This window comes from Metopolophium dirhodum, chromosome 1 (assembly GCF_019925205.1).
Source record: "Metopolophium dirhodum isolate CAU chromosome 1, ASM1992520v1, whole genome shotgun sequence".
Lineage (NCBI taxonomy): Eukaryota > Metazoa > Arthropoda > Insecta > Hemiptera > Aphididae > Metopolophium > Metopolophium dirhodum.
Window position 1 is genome coordinate 48,699,880 of NC_083560.1, and position 14,557 is coordinate 48,714,436.

The following is a 14,557-nucleotide window of genomic DNA, read 5'->3' on the forward strand; positions in this document are numbered from 1 at the left end:
TCTTTAAATTTTATAAGAGGTACATTTACTCTAATTTTTAAATTAATAGAGTTAAACGTGATCTGTTGAGCGTAGAATTTGCCATGTTACGCACTGTAAGACGGAGACAACAAATGACCGTATAGAGTCCTCTTAATGGAAAAAAAAATAATTTGTAAGATTTTTTTGATATGCATTTATATTGCATTTATAATGTTGACAAAATTCATCAAAATCACGAAAATATGCAAATTATTTTGTTGTTAACAATTTATAAGATATTAAATTTTTATAGCTAAGGACAGAATAATAATTAAAATAAAGTGTTTCATACTATTCATAGTATTATTATAGTCAAAAATCTAAAAACGATATGAATACGTTGTTTTTTATTTGATATTTTAAGTTCAAATTTAGACAAAATTAGGTAATTAAACATAGAATAAAGATTTTAATTATTTTTTTGTAATTCAAAAATAGCCCCATTATTCATAGCCTCGCGTAACGATATATATAATTGTACGAATGACGACAAGTTTCTAGTACTTAGAAATCAAAATTAAAATCGTAAAAATGTCAAATTAATATTTTAAATATTATTTAGATATTAGACATATTTTAAATCGAAAACAAATCATGTTAAATATCTAATTAAAATCCACACAACGATTAAATCGATACTGTGAAACAATATAAAAATCATAAAATTATAAAATCAATATATTATTTTACATTGAAATCAGAAAAAAACAAATAAGTAAAATTGAAATTAAAATCGAACATTTTAGTTTTGATTTAAAGCCCTGAAAAATAGGTATAATACAACAGAATTTCTATAATCTGAAAAATAATATATTTATAAATTATAATATAGGTAATATAACAGTATAATATAATATATTATTTAAAATTGTACAAAAAAATTATAGAAATAAGGTGTTTTCTACATGTTTATACATTTTAAAATGTTACATTTAAATCATCAAACCATTATTAACCGGCTATGATTAATAAATAAAATCATGCAAACATATAATGACCAGGTTTAACACAGACACCGATATATTTCTAAAATATGTTACTTTCAGATGCACATTAATTATCCATCATAGTAGTGAGTAATTTTCTACTTGTAAAATCTTTCACTTGTTCATTGAAAATTCGCAAAAGTGTTTTAATGAAATTGTTAAAAACACTGATTATTTCTTTTGCATTTTCATAAAGGCGTTGAAAACCAATGTCATACAGTAAAAGACAAAGTTATACTATCAATAATGACAATACCTAAATATTTCAAGGAATAATACTAAAAAAATATTGGGAATTGCAGTTTAATGACTTACGTACTCAAATTATATTATTTAAGTTATAGGTGATAAGTAATAACTTATAACTAATAACAACTTTATGTATATAATATATTTAGTAAAGTACTAAGTATAAATAGTTGTATTTATGATTTATCTATACTTTTAGAAGTTTTGCTATACTTATAAGTTTTATAGGTAATTATTATTTATTAATATATTATAATCCAAATTATTTTTGTCTTTTTAAATATTTAAATAAATGTGTATGCAATGTCTTAATGTGTATATATATATGTTGAATTATACACTAGTTAATTAGGAAGTATACCTAAATAAAATTTACCCCCCAGGTTATACCGAAGTGGATAAGTAGTTTTATCTGTAGTGGATTAGGTCTGTTGCCGCCGCATTTGTCTGGTACACATGTACCAAGTTGACTAAGTAATACAATTTAAAAATAATATGACAAAACAAAATAATAATAATACATTAATACATAAGTATTTATTTTATTTTCTCTTTTTAGTGCGATAGTTTATGCCCTTTGTCTTACGATATGTAGGTATACCTACGACCTACCTACTTGAAATATATAAAATAAACAAACAGTATCTTTAAAATTCCAAAATGTTCTCTAGAAATAAAAACGTTGGGAAACTGGGTGTCGCTCTACTGTACAGTAGGTTACAAGTGGGTTGCTGTAATGCCCACACAGCAATTTGAAAATATTGATATTTTCAAAATGTTTTTTAAAGATATTGTTTTAAATATTTTCAGCTCAATATTTTTTCAACGTTTTGAAAATAATATTGAAATAATAAATATGTACGTCACATTTAAGAAATATTATCTCAATATTTTCTACAGTATATTTTATATGGAATTAACTGAAAACGTTTCCAAAATATAATTGTCGGAATAGTTATTTAATATTGATTGCGAAATGTTGGAAATATATTGTCAAAAAGTTTTTTACAATATATTTTAAATGGAATTGGCTGAATACGTTTTCAAAACATAAGTTTCAATATAGTTATTAAATATTGGTTGTGACATGTTGGAAATATATTGTCAAAAAGTTATTTACACTATATTTCATATGAGATTGACTGAAAAAGTTTCCAAAAAATAATTATCAATACGCTTATTTAATATTGGTTGCGAAATATTGGAAACTTATTGTCAAAAAGTTATTTACACTATACTTTATATGCGGTTGGTTAAAAACGTTTTAAAAACATAATTGTCATTATGGTTATTAAATATTGGTAGTGACATGTTTGAAATATATTATCAAAAAGTTATTTACACTATATATTATATGAGATTGTCATTTCATAATCATTTTTTAATTTTAAATTTGATACATTTTGTCAAAATTCAAATTTTAAATGATTATAAAAAAATTCAGCCTGGTGACTGTATTTTTAATATTTTTCAATTGCTATTGTAACAATATATCAGGAGCCTTCTATTCAATTTTCACGATTTTCCATAAAAATTCCCGTTTTATCTTTATTTTTATTTTGTTTTTCATCGCACTTTTGAAAAAGGCGCTTTTACTTTTGACCCCCTAAAGTACCAACTAGATTCACTGTCATATCAGAAAATATACGGTTGAAGATAATTTAAGCATTTTTACTCTCCTAAAAGGTGATAACAGATACAAAAAAATAATAATAAAAAACACATCATTGCAAAATCAATACATTCATCGCTTGAAGAATATAAAATGTAAAATAAAAGTTTCATTTTTAATTTATTTGTTGTATGAAACGAATTTTGTGCTTGGTAATAAAATATGTTTTACGACATTGAGAAAAAAAATGCAATTTTCATTTAATATATTTTAAATCCGTGTCCTAGTAATCATTAAGGCGCGTATGCCGAATATTATACATTATTTTTTTTGTATATAATTTCTTTGGATATTTTTCTTTAATCACTTGGCCACATTTGTTATTGATAAGCTGTTATCACTTATCTGTGTATTTGACATCGAATTGTTTATTTTATTTAGTGTAAAATGTTAGTTTGATCATAGACTTTTTTTATCCACCTGTTTACATTTTGCAACAAGTAATTTATCTTTAGGTAATTAATACTTATATTGTTTAAAATAATTTTGAATTGTGAATTATTTTTTTAACAGTACTTAAAAGAATCTGAGTTTTATCTGTAGTTTTAAAACAATAGAAAATATGATACAGCATATGAGATAAAATATTGTTTTTTGAAATATACTTTATCATATAGTTATGAAGTTGTACGTTTAAGTGTTATTAATCCGCAAATTGTTGTATAAATAGTTTATTGAGTTCAAACATTTATGGGTGAGTTTGTATAATTATTTATTACACTGACAATAATATTATTAATTTGTATAGGTGGTAATCTGTGATTAGGATAGTAAGTACGTAGGTACCTACCTATATAATGTAATATTTTCTTTCACATAAATAGGCATTTAATTAATAGTTTAGATACAGTATTAATATAAATAAAATAATACTATGGGTAGCTGGAAGTTTTAATGTTTTTGTATTTATATAATACACGGGTTTTAATTATTTAGTATAATAATTCAATATGTTTTCAAATCAATATTTTATTAAAATATAATTTAATATAGGACTAAACAACTATTTTTGTTAGTGTAAATCAATTTATGATTATGCCTGGTCTAAATATATATTATTTTTCCACCCAACGTATTATGTTAATACCTACGGTAAAAATTAAACCCAAATGTTACATTCTCAATCATGAATTGGCTTTAATCCAACATTCCCAACACACTCATATAGTCATACCATATTTTATTTTGTCATTACTGTAACTTTGCCAAAATACATATTCCTAGGTATGCTTATTTATAACAAGCGCTATGATGTTCACAATCATTTTTATCAATAATATTTTTTTTTGTTTCTGAGTAATATGAGGCACTACTAGTTTTACTTCTCAGTTTAAACATATAAATTTGATGTTTTTATAAGTTGATTTATTTTATTTCTCACAGTTCATGAAGGTTTTGAAGTGAATCAAAAATGACTACTAATGAGCCACTACTTGTTCAAGCTGTATATTCATTTAAAGGAAAAAATAATGATGAGGTAAAATTATTTGTTGAAATCATTGAGCTTGTGCATATATCCAATGTCATTTTAATATTTTTATTGCTGCTTATTTAATCTTAGTTTATATTTTTATGAATTATCAATAATATTAATTTGCTTCAATATTCATTGAATTGTAATATTATATTTTCATGTCTTTAATCCTTTTATATCCCTTAGAGGAGACCTTGAACCAACGTAATGGTATGATTTTTTTTTTTATATATTTTATAATCATTAAGTGTTATTTATTAATTGTGTGCTGAGCTTGAAGACGTATATAAATGCACGAAAGTCCAGAATATATATTATATATCAATACATTTATATTTTATTTAATATTAAAATTGTTATCCTAATAATTCTAATATCTTGCATTTAGCTGTGTTTGAAAAAAGGGGATATTGTGATTGTCACTCAAAAAGAAGATGGTGGCTGGTGGGAAGGAACCCTTAAAGAAAAAACTGGTTGGTTTCCATCAAATTATGTCAAAGAATATAAATCTCAAGGTAAAACTTAAACTTAAGTTAATTTATAGCTATGATATAAATATATTTAATAGCATAGATAATGGAAATTGTATTGCAGGAGAGAATATTACAAACAACAAAGTGCCAAATATACCAGTGGATTTGACAGAACAGTTAAGAGCTAACCGAGCTGTGGTTGTCATGGATATTGTGGAATCTGAAAGAGCACATGTCACTGAATTGAAGACACTTATTCAAAGTTTTTTAATTCCTTTAAAAAACTCAAATATGTACTACATTTTATTATTTTTAAATTTAAGTATAAATTGTAATAACAATTTTATTTTAGAATGACTATTGATGAGTATAATCAATTAGTAAATAATATTGAAGAAGTTTCAAAAACTCATGAAGGGCTTCTGGAATCGTTAGAACAAGTCTCTGGGTTACCGCAGTCCGATCAAAGAATAGGCAAACTGTTTTTAAACAAAGCATCTTTTATTCGGAGTGTACATTTGCAATATTGTGCTTCTCATCCCAGAGCAGTTAATATTATTGATAAATATAAGTATGTCCTATAAATATTTTGGTTTGGTTAAAATGATTATTGATTAACTAATTTACCTTATACATTACACGATAAAATTGTAGGGATGAATTAAACCAAATAATGGAAACACAAGGTGCAGTTAGTCCTGGTATTTTAGTACTCACTGTGTCATTAAGCAAACCATTCCGAAGATTAGACAAGTATAGTGGGATGCTCCAAGAGCTCGAAAGACACCTTGAAGAAAGTCATGTTGATAGAGGAGATACTCAGCGATCCATCAGCATCTACAAAGAAATTGCGGTTTGTAGATTTTTATATCACTTAAAATAAAATACAATTAAATAACTGCTACTACTTATAACATATAAACTTGATTTTGTTCAAATAATTAAATAATAAATAAAGACCCTGGTGCAATAACCAGATACGTCCACATTTTTTAAAAAATCAGGTTTTGATATAGAAATATTCAGAAAAAAAATCTATCGATTGGTGCAAAAACCGAATACGTCCAACAAATAATATTGAAATAAAAATGATAAAACTGATTTTTAAATTTCTGTTGGGTGCAATAACCAGGTATGTCCGGACGTATCCATTGAAACATTATATTATATTTTTTCATTGGGCGCAAAAACCAAATACGTCCGGACGTAACTGGTTATTGCTACCAACACTTCTATTCAAATTTTGGTATTCTATTCGTTGCAATAACCAGGTCTAAAGACTGTTTTTTTTTATGTAGTATAAAAATAAAATAATATAATGAAATTTTTACTAGTATTACTAGTAATAATGGATTCATATGATAAAATATTATAATAATTATAATAGGTGGTTTATATTGTTCCCATGACATAATTTCTAGTTAACTATTTAATTAAAAAATAACTTGATAACATTAAAATATATATTTTTAAATAAAAAAATCAATTAATCATTTAAATTAATAATATGATTATTATTTAATAATACATAATAATATTTTATAATAAAGGACTTATTGACCAGAATAAAATATTTTGTTGGTTGTAATAATCCCAGAACAATATTGGACGTAACTGGTTATTGTAACCATTAAATATAAAATTATCATAGATTTTTAGTTTTTTATAAATATTACCATGAATATAAAATTTAAACCATAGGAAATGGGGTTGAGTGTTGTATCTTATAATTACAAAAAAAAATAACACCACATTTTTAATTTTTGGTTAATTTACCAATTTTATACATTGTATTTGATGTTTCCTGAATAATTTTTAAACGTATATTTTTGGACGTATCTGGTTATTGCACCGGTGTCTTCTTATTATTGTTTATTGTCTTTTTATTGTTTTTTTTAAATATTAAATTATTAGGTTAGTTTATACAGTAGTCAATTGTCTATCATTCAGAGATTAAACAAATTACTTTATCTGACTGTCTTAAATTCCAAAAAAGATGTAATTACATAACTTTTTGAGATTTGTTATCGTTAAAATAATGTTTTCAAAATAAACCACATGAAACTAATATTTTGCTCGTTTCAGTCAGTAAAAAATACGCAACTAAAATTATTAAATAAAATACATTCTTTTTAAGTAGATACATCATGATTTTACTTAACTTGATAATTTATTTACAATACGAATATTCTAAAATAAATTACTATTATATATTTAATTTTTCAGACTGTATGCTTATCAACAAGGAAACAAAAAGAATTGGAATTATCGATATTAAGTGGAGTTGTACAAGGATGGGAAGGCACTGACGCATTAAGTTTAGGCGATGCAATTAAAATTGGTTCTGTTGCATTTGGTGCAGAGCATAAAGATAGATATCTAATGTTGTTTTCTACCCATATTGTTATTTTATCAGTGTCCCAAAGACTAAGTTCATTTATTTATGAAGTAAGCCAAGGATTTATTATTACAGTGGTTTCTGCTTATTATAATCACAGTTAATATTAACAATGTTATCAATCGTATGTTATTGAAAAGTGTAAGTACGAGCCTTAGATCATATGCTATTGATGGAACCATGCTCATCTTACCTGTGCAAACTATTTGAAGCACATATAATCTGACAGAGATACTTGATGTGCGCATTTGTCAGGTGAACCATCACATATTTAGCTGTTGGTTTATATTCATGTACATCAATTCACATAGATAAATATGGTAAATTTCTCTTCAAGCATGCGCACAACAGTCATCTCTGTCAGAGACAAGTCGCTTATATGTGCTTCAAGTTATCAGGACATGGGTCCATCCATAGTAGGTATAAGGGCTGTAACCTATTTTAATTTTTGTTTAGTCTTATCAGTCAGTTTGTGTTATCTGTTTTGTCCTGTACTAAAATGATTACTTTAAGCGGCAGCCACTTTATTTTATTATGACAACACTATTGGGAAAACAAATTAACACTGGGAATGCTGTCGGCGCCTGCTATACTGATGGTTAGGCGGTTACCCCACCATTCCGGAGTAGGATAAACATTATCAGCTTTTATGTAGTTTACCGATATTCTGTATACGTTTTGCTTCAAGTGAAGTGTATTTGAATGTATTTGATAATATTAGTTGAAATTGTACTTACCAATGTATACAGTCAACTATATCAAAGTATAAAGTTTTGAGAACATTATTAATTTACTAGAAAAAGTAAAATAACCGATATAAAACTATATCTATACATCCCGAATCGGAAGGTACAATTTACTTCCACCAGAGTGCGTTTCGTTATTTTGTTTCCCCAATAGTAACATTTAATGCCTTTATTTGTCAATGAGTTATGTATATTACAGTAAATAGTCTGGTGGTTGTTGACAGCAAACCTTGATTGATTTTAAATACCAATTTTAGTTCATAATTTATTAAATTAATTATCAATTATTTCTATGTCAACTTCCTGTATATTTTGGGGATCAACATGTATAACTTGTATGAAAACTGTTGATTCAAATCCATATTAATCTTAATTACTATTTCTTTGATGTTAAATGTAAATTGTCTTCAATCTTTTGGCCCTTATCCTTTGTTAACTGCCACCAGTTATGTTGATATTTGATAATCATACTAATTTTATCCAGCTGTTTTAATGAATGTTGATATATAACAGAAACTACCAACATTCACTATTACATGTACATACATTAAATTATCTTCTTTTATTTTATATAAATAACTTGACACATAATTGTGATTGAAATATAGAGTTAAGTTTTTCTGTGTTGCTTATTGGAAAGATAAATACAGTGAATGTTGGTATATTGTCTTCTAAATAATATGTAATAATCAGTTCTTAAAATTAAAATAATATCGCTTTTTTTATTTCTTGAACCATTTAATTATATTTGTTTAATAAATTCTAAATATACCCTGTTCAAAATAAGAAGCGCATAGGCGGTCATGGGCAAAACCGGTTTTGTTACATAAATTTATGCACTTCTTATTTTGAACAGGGTATAGACTTAGTTATAGTTATACTTATGTTTTTTTTTTTTTTTTAGGGTAAACTGCCATTAAGTGGAATTTGTGTCAAGAAATTAGAAAATAATGGTGCCATTAAAAATGCTTTTGAAATATCAGGTAAAATATTTATTCAGTAATCATAGATTAATAATTTTTAAACTTATGAATAAAAATTATGATTTATATCTATAGGGCCTTTAATTGATCATATTGTTGCTGTTTGTCAGTCTAAAGAAGAGCAAATTGATTGGATACAAAAAATTAACAAGCAATTAGGAAATAAGAGTGTCATTAATACTACATCTAGCAAATCAGTAAGTCTAAGCCTTGGTCGCCTTAGTGATTATTTCGCACATTTAGTATGCAAGGGTGTCATAACTCGATCACTTTTGAAATTAATTCTTTACACACAATACATAAATAATATTGATACATCAAAAGTTGTTAGGCGCTATGCTAATCAACATAGCGCATTTTATTCTCCTTGTAAAACTAAACAACACTGTCTAGAAGGAACAAAACACAATGACAAATCTAATGTATTGAATAGTTATAATATTTCATCACCAAGGCATTGCTCATCAATGCTTTTTAAAGAAGATGGAAAAGTTATATATGGAAAAAAACTGTTGTTCACTCCAATCCAAACTAAAGCCTGTCAAGATTTAACAATGTCAACATTGTACAAAGAAGATATGAACGATAATTATAATCAACATTTTTTGAACTACGAATCTAATATTGAAAATCTAAAACCAAAACATTTGACAGTTCCATTGCTAAATACAGATAATAAAGATGATATTTATTTATCAGATAATCAGGATAGTACATTTTCCTTGTGCAATTTAAAAACGTCCCACTGTTATGAAAACAATTGTGACGATGAAAAAGATACAGAAATAAGTCAAGATTTTCAATATTTTTATTTTAAAGATCATAACAGTTTAAGGTCATCTGATTCTGGGTTGGCGGATATTACTATTCCTGTTACTCAACAATCACCGTTACCACCTACTGAAACATCTAGTAGCAATTCTGAAAACTTGTGTAAATGTTCTTCGTCGTTACATATCAATTCATGTATTTTTGAAGACGATTCATTGTTGTTGAATAATAAAACACTTATGCCGCTTGACAAAGGTGTTACATTTCGTTCTGAACTTTATGCACATTGGTGGCTCAAAAAAAAGCTACAGGGACCTCCTGGCAGTTGTGATTCAGGCAAGATATTAATTTATATTTGACTGTGATTGTGTTGCTAGTTGTGTCACACAAATTATACAGTTTGAAACTAACATCTGACATTTGCCGAGTTGATTTTTTTTTACAAATATCCTTTTATTATATACTGATGCACAATAAGATAATTGATTGTATGCAGTGGCGGCTTGTATATTGGTTCAACTTTGTTGTGCGAACAAATGTATGTACCTCATAACTTCAGTGCCACAACAAAAAAATCTATTTACTACATAAATGTCAGCATCATCTGAATAAATTTAGTCGTGTTACCATCCCTGCCGCCAAATTATATATATATATTACATATACCAAAAGTTATTTACAATTAAATTACCTGATATATAACCCGAGTATAAAACACTATAATATTATACATTTATTCTATAAAAATATTATGTTCTTCTTATAGTTATTAGGATTTAATAAAACATTATAAGTAAAGCGCGTATTTTTAGGTTCTTAAAAGCTTAAAATATGATTCTAATATGCTCTAAATAACCATAAAATAATCTCTAAATATTCCTTAAGCTTGTAAATATGCAGATAATATGAATTTTTTTTTCTTAAATAGTTCAATAAAAACAATAAATAACTTTTATGGGCCATTCTTTTGGTAACAGGTAAATTATTTAAATGTAAAAAATTTAAAACAGTTTATACATAGGAATATAAATATAATAAAATTTTATATAAAAAACAAAATAGTTAAATAAAAACAATAAACAACTTGTATGCACCAGTATCAGATCCAGAGGGGTGGGGGGGTCGCTGTGTTTCCTTTTGTTTTGCACTATGTTTAGCCAATTTTTGTACCTTTTGTACTTTTGCCCCCCCCCCCCCCCCACAAATTAAGCCCTGGATCCGCTACTGGTATGCACCATTCTTTGGTAAAAGATTTATTTATATTTATTTATATTTATCATAAAATCATTCTCACCACGTTTTTGGTTGTCAAATGCGATAATCTATGGTACAATTACGGACTGAGAGTAATTGTGCTAAAATATGCAAAATAAATTTTTTCCTACGAACTCTATGATGTCCACATTTTTCATCCTCGTAAAGCTGCATAAAGCCAATAAAAATATGTAAAACCCTAAAGATCCGTGCTCTAATCATAAGAAATATTTTTATTTGTACTTATTTAATTAATATATGGTTTTTAAAATTCTTCTTTTGTCGTTTTTCGTATTTACCAAAGTAGTGTACTATTACCAAGCCGCTACTGATTGTTGTATATTATGTAAAAATCAAAATATTCTTTTTTTTTTTTTAATTATGTCATTATGGTAGTGTTCAATAATTTAGCTTTTAAATACTATAAATATTATAAATGCCTAGAATCACATAGCCGATCATTACAGACTTGACTCTTCCACCAATGTGTATTAAATTATTTAGATAGTGATTTTCATGCCATCATATACGATGCTATTAGCATACATTTTAACATAATATAATTGTCAATGCTTTTACAACCCTACTTTTAATAATGAACTAACAATAATGATTTAATATTTAAAAATAAAATGAATAATGGATATTTTACTATTTAAATTTGTCATGCTAATTGCCGTGGTTAATATATTTTTTTTTAACTAAAATAAAAATATTTTAATTTATTATTTGTATTACTTATTATACATAACTATTTTACAATGATCAGAGAACTGTACATAAATCTTCAAGATTTTTGATTAAAAATATTATATTTTATTTTAGATGGAAAAAGTTAATAGATTAGCTTGGGATGTGACAAGACTTAGACCCATTCCACCACTTCAATTTTATCACAACATAAATGAAAAAAATATCTGTGTAGCAAAAAGATGTGAGTATATAATATTTTCATGGACTTATAAAGTTATGAATTGTATTTCCTATTCTACATAATTATAAAAATATTCCCTTCCCTCACTGTATAATCATAGGCGTGCACAGACTTTAATCACAGATGCAGCATATAGAATTAGGCGGCTCGTTTTTAACAATCGACCAAATCAATTTTAAACAGCCAAATTACATAATTGTATGATACTCAGGTAGTGTTATTGTTACTACAGTGGCTTTAATAATATAATTCATAATTTTGACTATGTAGGTCAGAGCAGAGGTATTCAACATTTTTCATCCTCATTCGTCTCTGGCAATATTTTGATGGCTCTCAGGAAGATAATATTTTAATGTTTCATTATTATTATTCTATATTATATTTCTATTTCCTCTTCTGTGCTATGGCTCCTCTGACAAATACTCGCGACGCCCCTTGATACTAATTATGGATGAGGCTATTACCATAATCAGGGATGGGCAAGATACTCAAAAATCAGTATCGAGATAGTAGATACTAGATACCTGGATTTGGAGTATCGCGATACAAGATACTCGATACTCGATACTCAATACATTTTAATAAAATTAGTCACTGGATTTTTAAAAATTATGTTTATTATTGTGGGTATGGCCACTTCATTAAGTAATTAGAATGAAAAATAAAATAAAAAACATTGACACTTTCAATAGTATACATTAAAAAAATTTCAATAGTAATAGTAACATAACATCATTCATTTATATAGTTAATTTATCTTTGTTTTCTTTTAAAAATACAAGTTTTTCAAAGGTTATATCGGATAATTTATTTCTGGTAGGATTATTAATAAATCCTGCCATGGAAAACATTCGTTCTATGGGTGCTGAGGAGCATAGCTGGTATTAAATCTAATAAAGTTTTTTTATAATTGGATAATTGTTTAGAATATTTAACGATTTAGCCTTATCATTAAAAAAAGTAACTACTTCCAGATCAGCTTTTCTAATGGTTTTAGCTTCTGGTTGCGATGAATAAACAATAAAATTGTCGTCATCTTCATCGCTAGAATTTGAGTTATTAGTAATATGAATCGCGGTAAAAAAGTCCGTGGTAAAAAAGTCCTAGGAAAAAAAGTCCGAGTGAAAAAGTCCGTGGTTAAAAAGTCCGAGTGAAAAAGTCCGTGGTTAAAAAGTCCGAGGTCTAAAAAGTCCGGTACATATAATATTAGGTAAAAGAAAAATACGCGATGTGATGCGTAAGATGAAAAGTAGGGGTTGGTACCAAATTCAAATTAAAAATAATAAGTCCACTTTTTCCTCGAATACTAAATCGCTAAATCGTTTTATTAAAGAAATGGTGTTATCATATTAGCTAAATGGCGAAAATTTTTTTCTTTTAACATTTCTAGTCTAGTTTTAAGTGAATATAATGTGGGTATACATACAATTTGAGTCAGTATAATAAAGGCAAACGATCGTCACATAGTGACTAACAGTCCACAGAACACCAGGTGTGTAGCCGGCAGTGTTTGTGTAAAAATCTAATCTACTATTTTTATCGTGTTCATTGCATAGTAGAAAAATAAGGTACAGTCTTACAGACGTAAAGTCCAATTCAAATTACGTGTGTAACATAATATTATATTTTATATACAACCATTACACCATTAATTTTTCAAAAGTGGTTTCTGACAAGTAAAAATAATCGTAAACAGTTAATTTTTCAAAGTATCGCATTAATGTATCGAGTATCTTTCGATTAAATTAATTCATGAAATACTCGATACATTGACTAAAAATGTATCGCGATACAAGATACTTGATACTTCACATAATTGTATCGAGATACAAGATACAAGATACAAATGTATCTAAGATACGTATCTTAGATACTTGTATCGAAGATACTGCCCAACCCTGACCATAATAATACCTTTTTAAATTAAATTTTAAGATTAATATATTATTTTTCACAACCTAAATTTGGATGTATTAGATCGAGTTATTTAATTGTTGTAGAAGTTTTAGTTCAAAATGTTGATTATAAATTTAAAAAATTTGTTTATTCTTTTTAATTTAGCTGAAAGAACATTTGAAGATGATGGGAAAGTCTTGAGAGTATTTGAAGCATTTTGTTCAAATACAAAATCACGGCATGCTAGTTCAGGTGATCATTCTTTGTTATTGTTGTAAATTTTGATATGAAACAACTTATGCAGTTAAATATATCTAAATACAATTTTATTATAATTTCTATACCATTAATGATGCTGTAAGGCTGTGAATAATATTTTTTAGGCAATGAATAGTAGTATGTTAAATAATTATAACTGAGATGTTAATAATATATTATACTAAAAATCTTTTTCCTGTTAAGTACAATTTTGAAAATTTGAAAATTATTGCTTGATACTAATATTTACCTATGTACTTTTATGTATGTATAAATTTATTTTTTATTTCTTATGATTATCCTGTATAAAATCATATTAATTCAACAAGTTTATGTTTAATGTGGATAAATATTAAATTCAGATGTAGCTAAATGACGATTGCATGTGTTGTTCCATTTTAACTTTTGGTGGGAAAATGTAAATTTATAACAGTATTGCATT

At 26.4% G+C, this 14,557-nt stretch overlaps 1 protein-coding gene across 4 annotated transcripts in view; it reads left to right on the top strand.

The window, feature by feature from the left end:
- The first annotated feature begins 3,316 nt into the window (after nucleotides 1-3,316).
- LOC132935959 (rho guanine nucleotide exchange factor 6) overlaps nucleotides 3,317-14,557 on the top strand; it is a 223,271-nt gene continuing 212,030 nt past the window's right edge. For 2 of the 4 annotated variants that reach the window (XR_009663368.1, XM_061002604.1), the window contains exons 1-11: nucleotides 3,317-3,622; nucleotides 4,312-4,405; nucleotides 4,791-4,917; nucleotides 4,997-5,168; nucleotides 5,228-5,446; nucleotides 5,530-5,728; nucleotides 7,102-7,323; nucleotides 8,924-9,002; nucleotides 9,078-9,199; nucleotides 11,853-11,961; nucleotides 14,023-14,109. Coding sequence is in view for 3 of the 4 variants with exons in the window: in XM_061002604.1 (XP_060858587.1) it covers nucleotides 4,340-4,405; nucleotides 4,791-4,917; nucleotides 4,997-5,168; nucleotides 5,228-5,446; nucleotides 5,530-5,728; nucleotides 7,102-7,323; nucleotides 8,924-9,002; nucleotides 9,078-9,199; nucleotides 11,853-11,961; nucleotides 14,023-14,109 (1,402 nt within the window). In the remaining variant the exon portion in view is untranslated. Of the gene's footprint in view, nucleotides 3,623-4,311; nucleotides 4,406-4,588; nucleotides 4,613-4,790; nucleotides 4,918-4,996; nucleotides 5,169-5,227; nucleotides 5,447-5,529; nucleotides 5,729-7,101; nucleotides 7,324-8,923; nucleotides 9,003-9,077; nucleotides 9,200-11,852; nucleotides 11,962-14,022; nucleotides 14,556-14,557 lie in introns of those variants that run through there. The other 2 variants (XM_061002605.1, XM_061002603.1) reach the window with 2 other exon arrangements.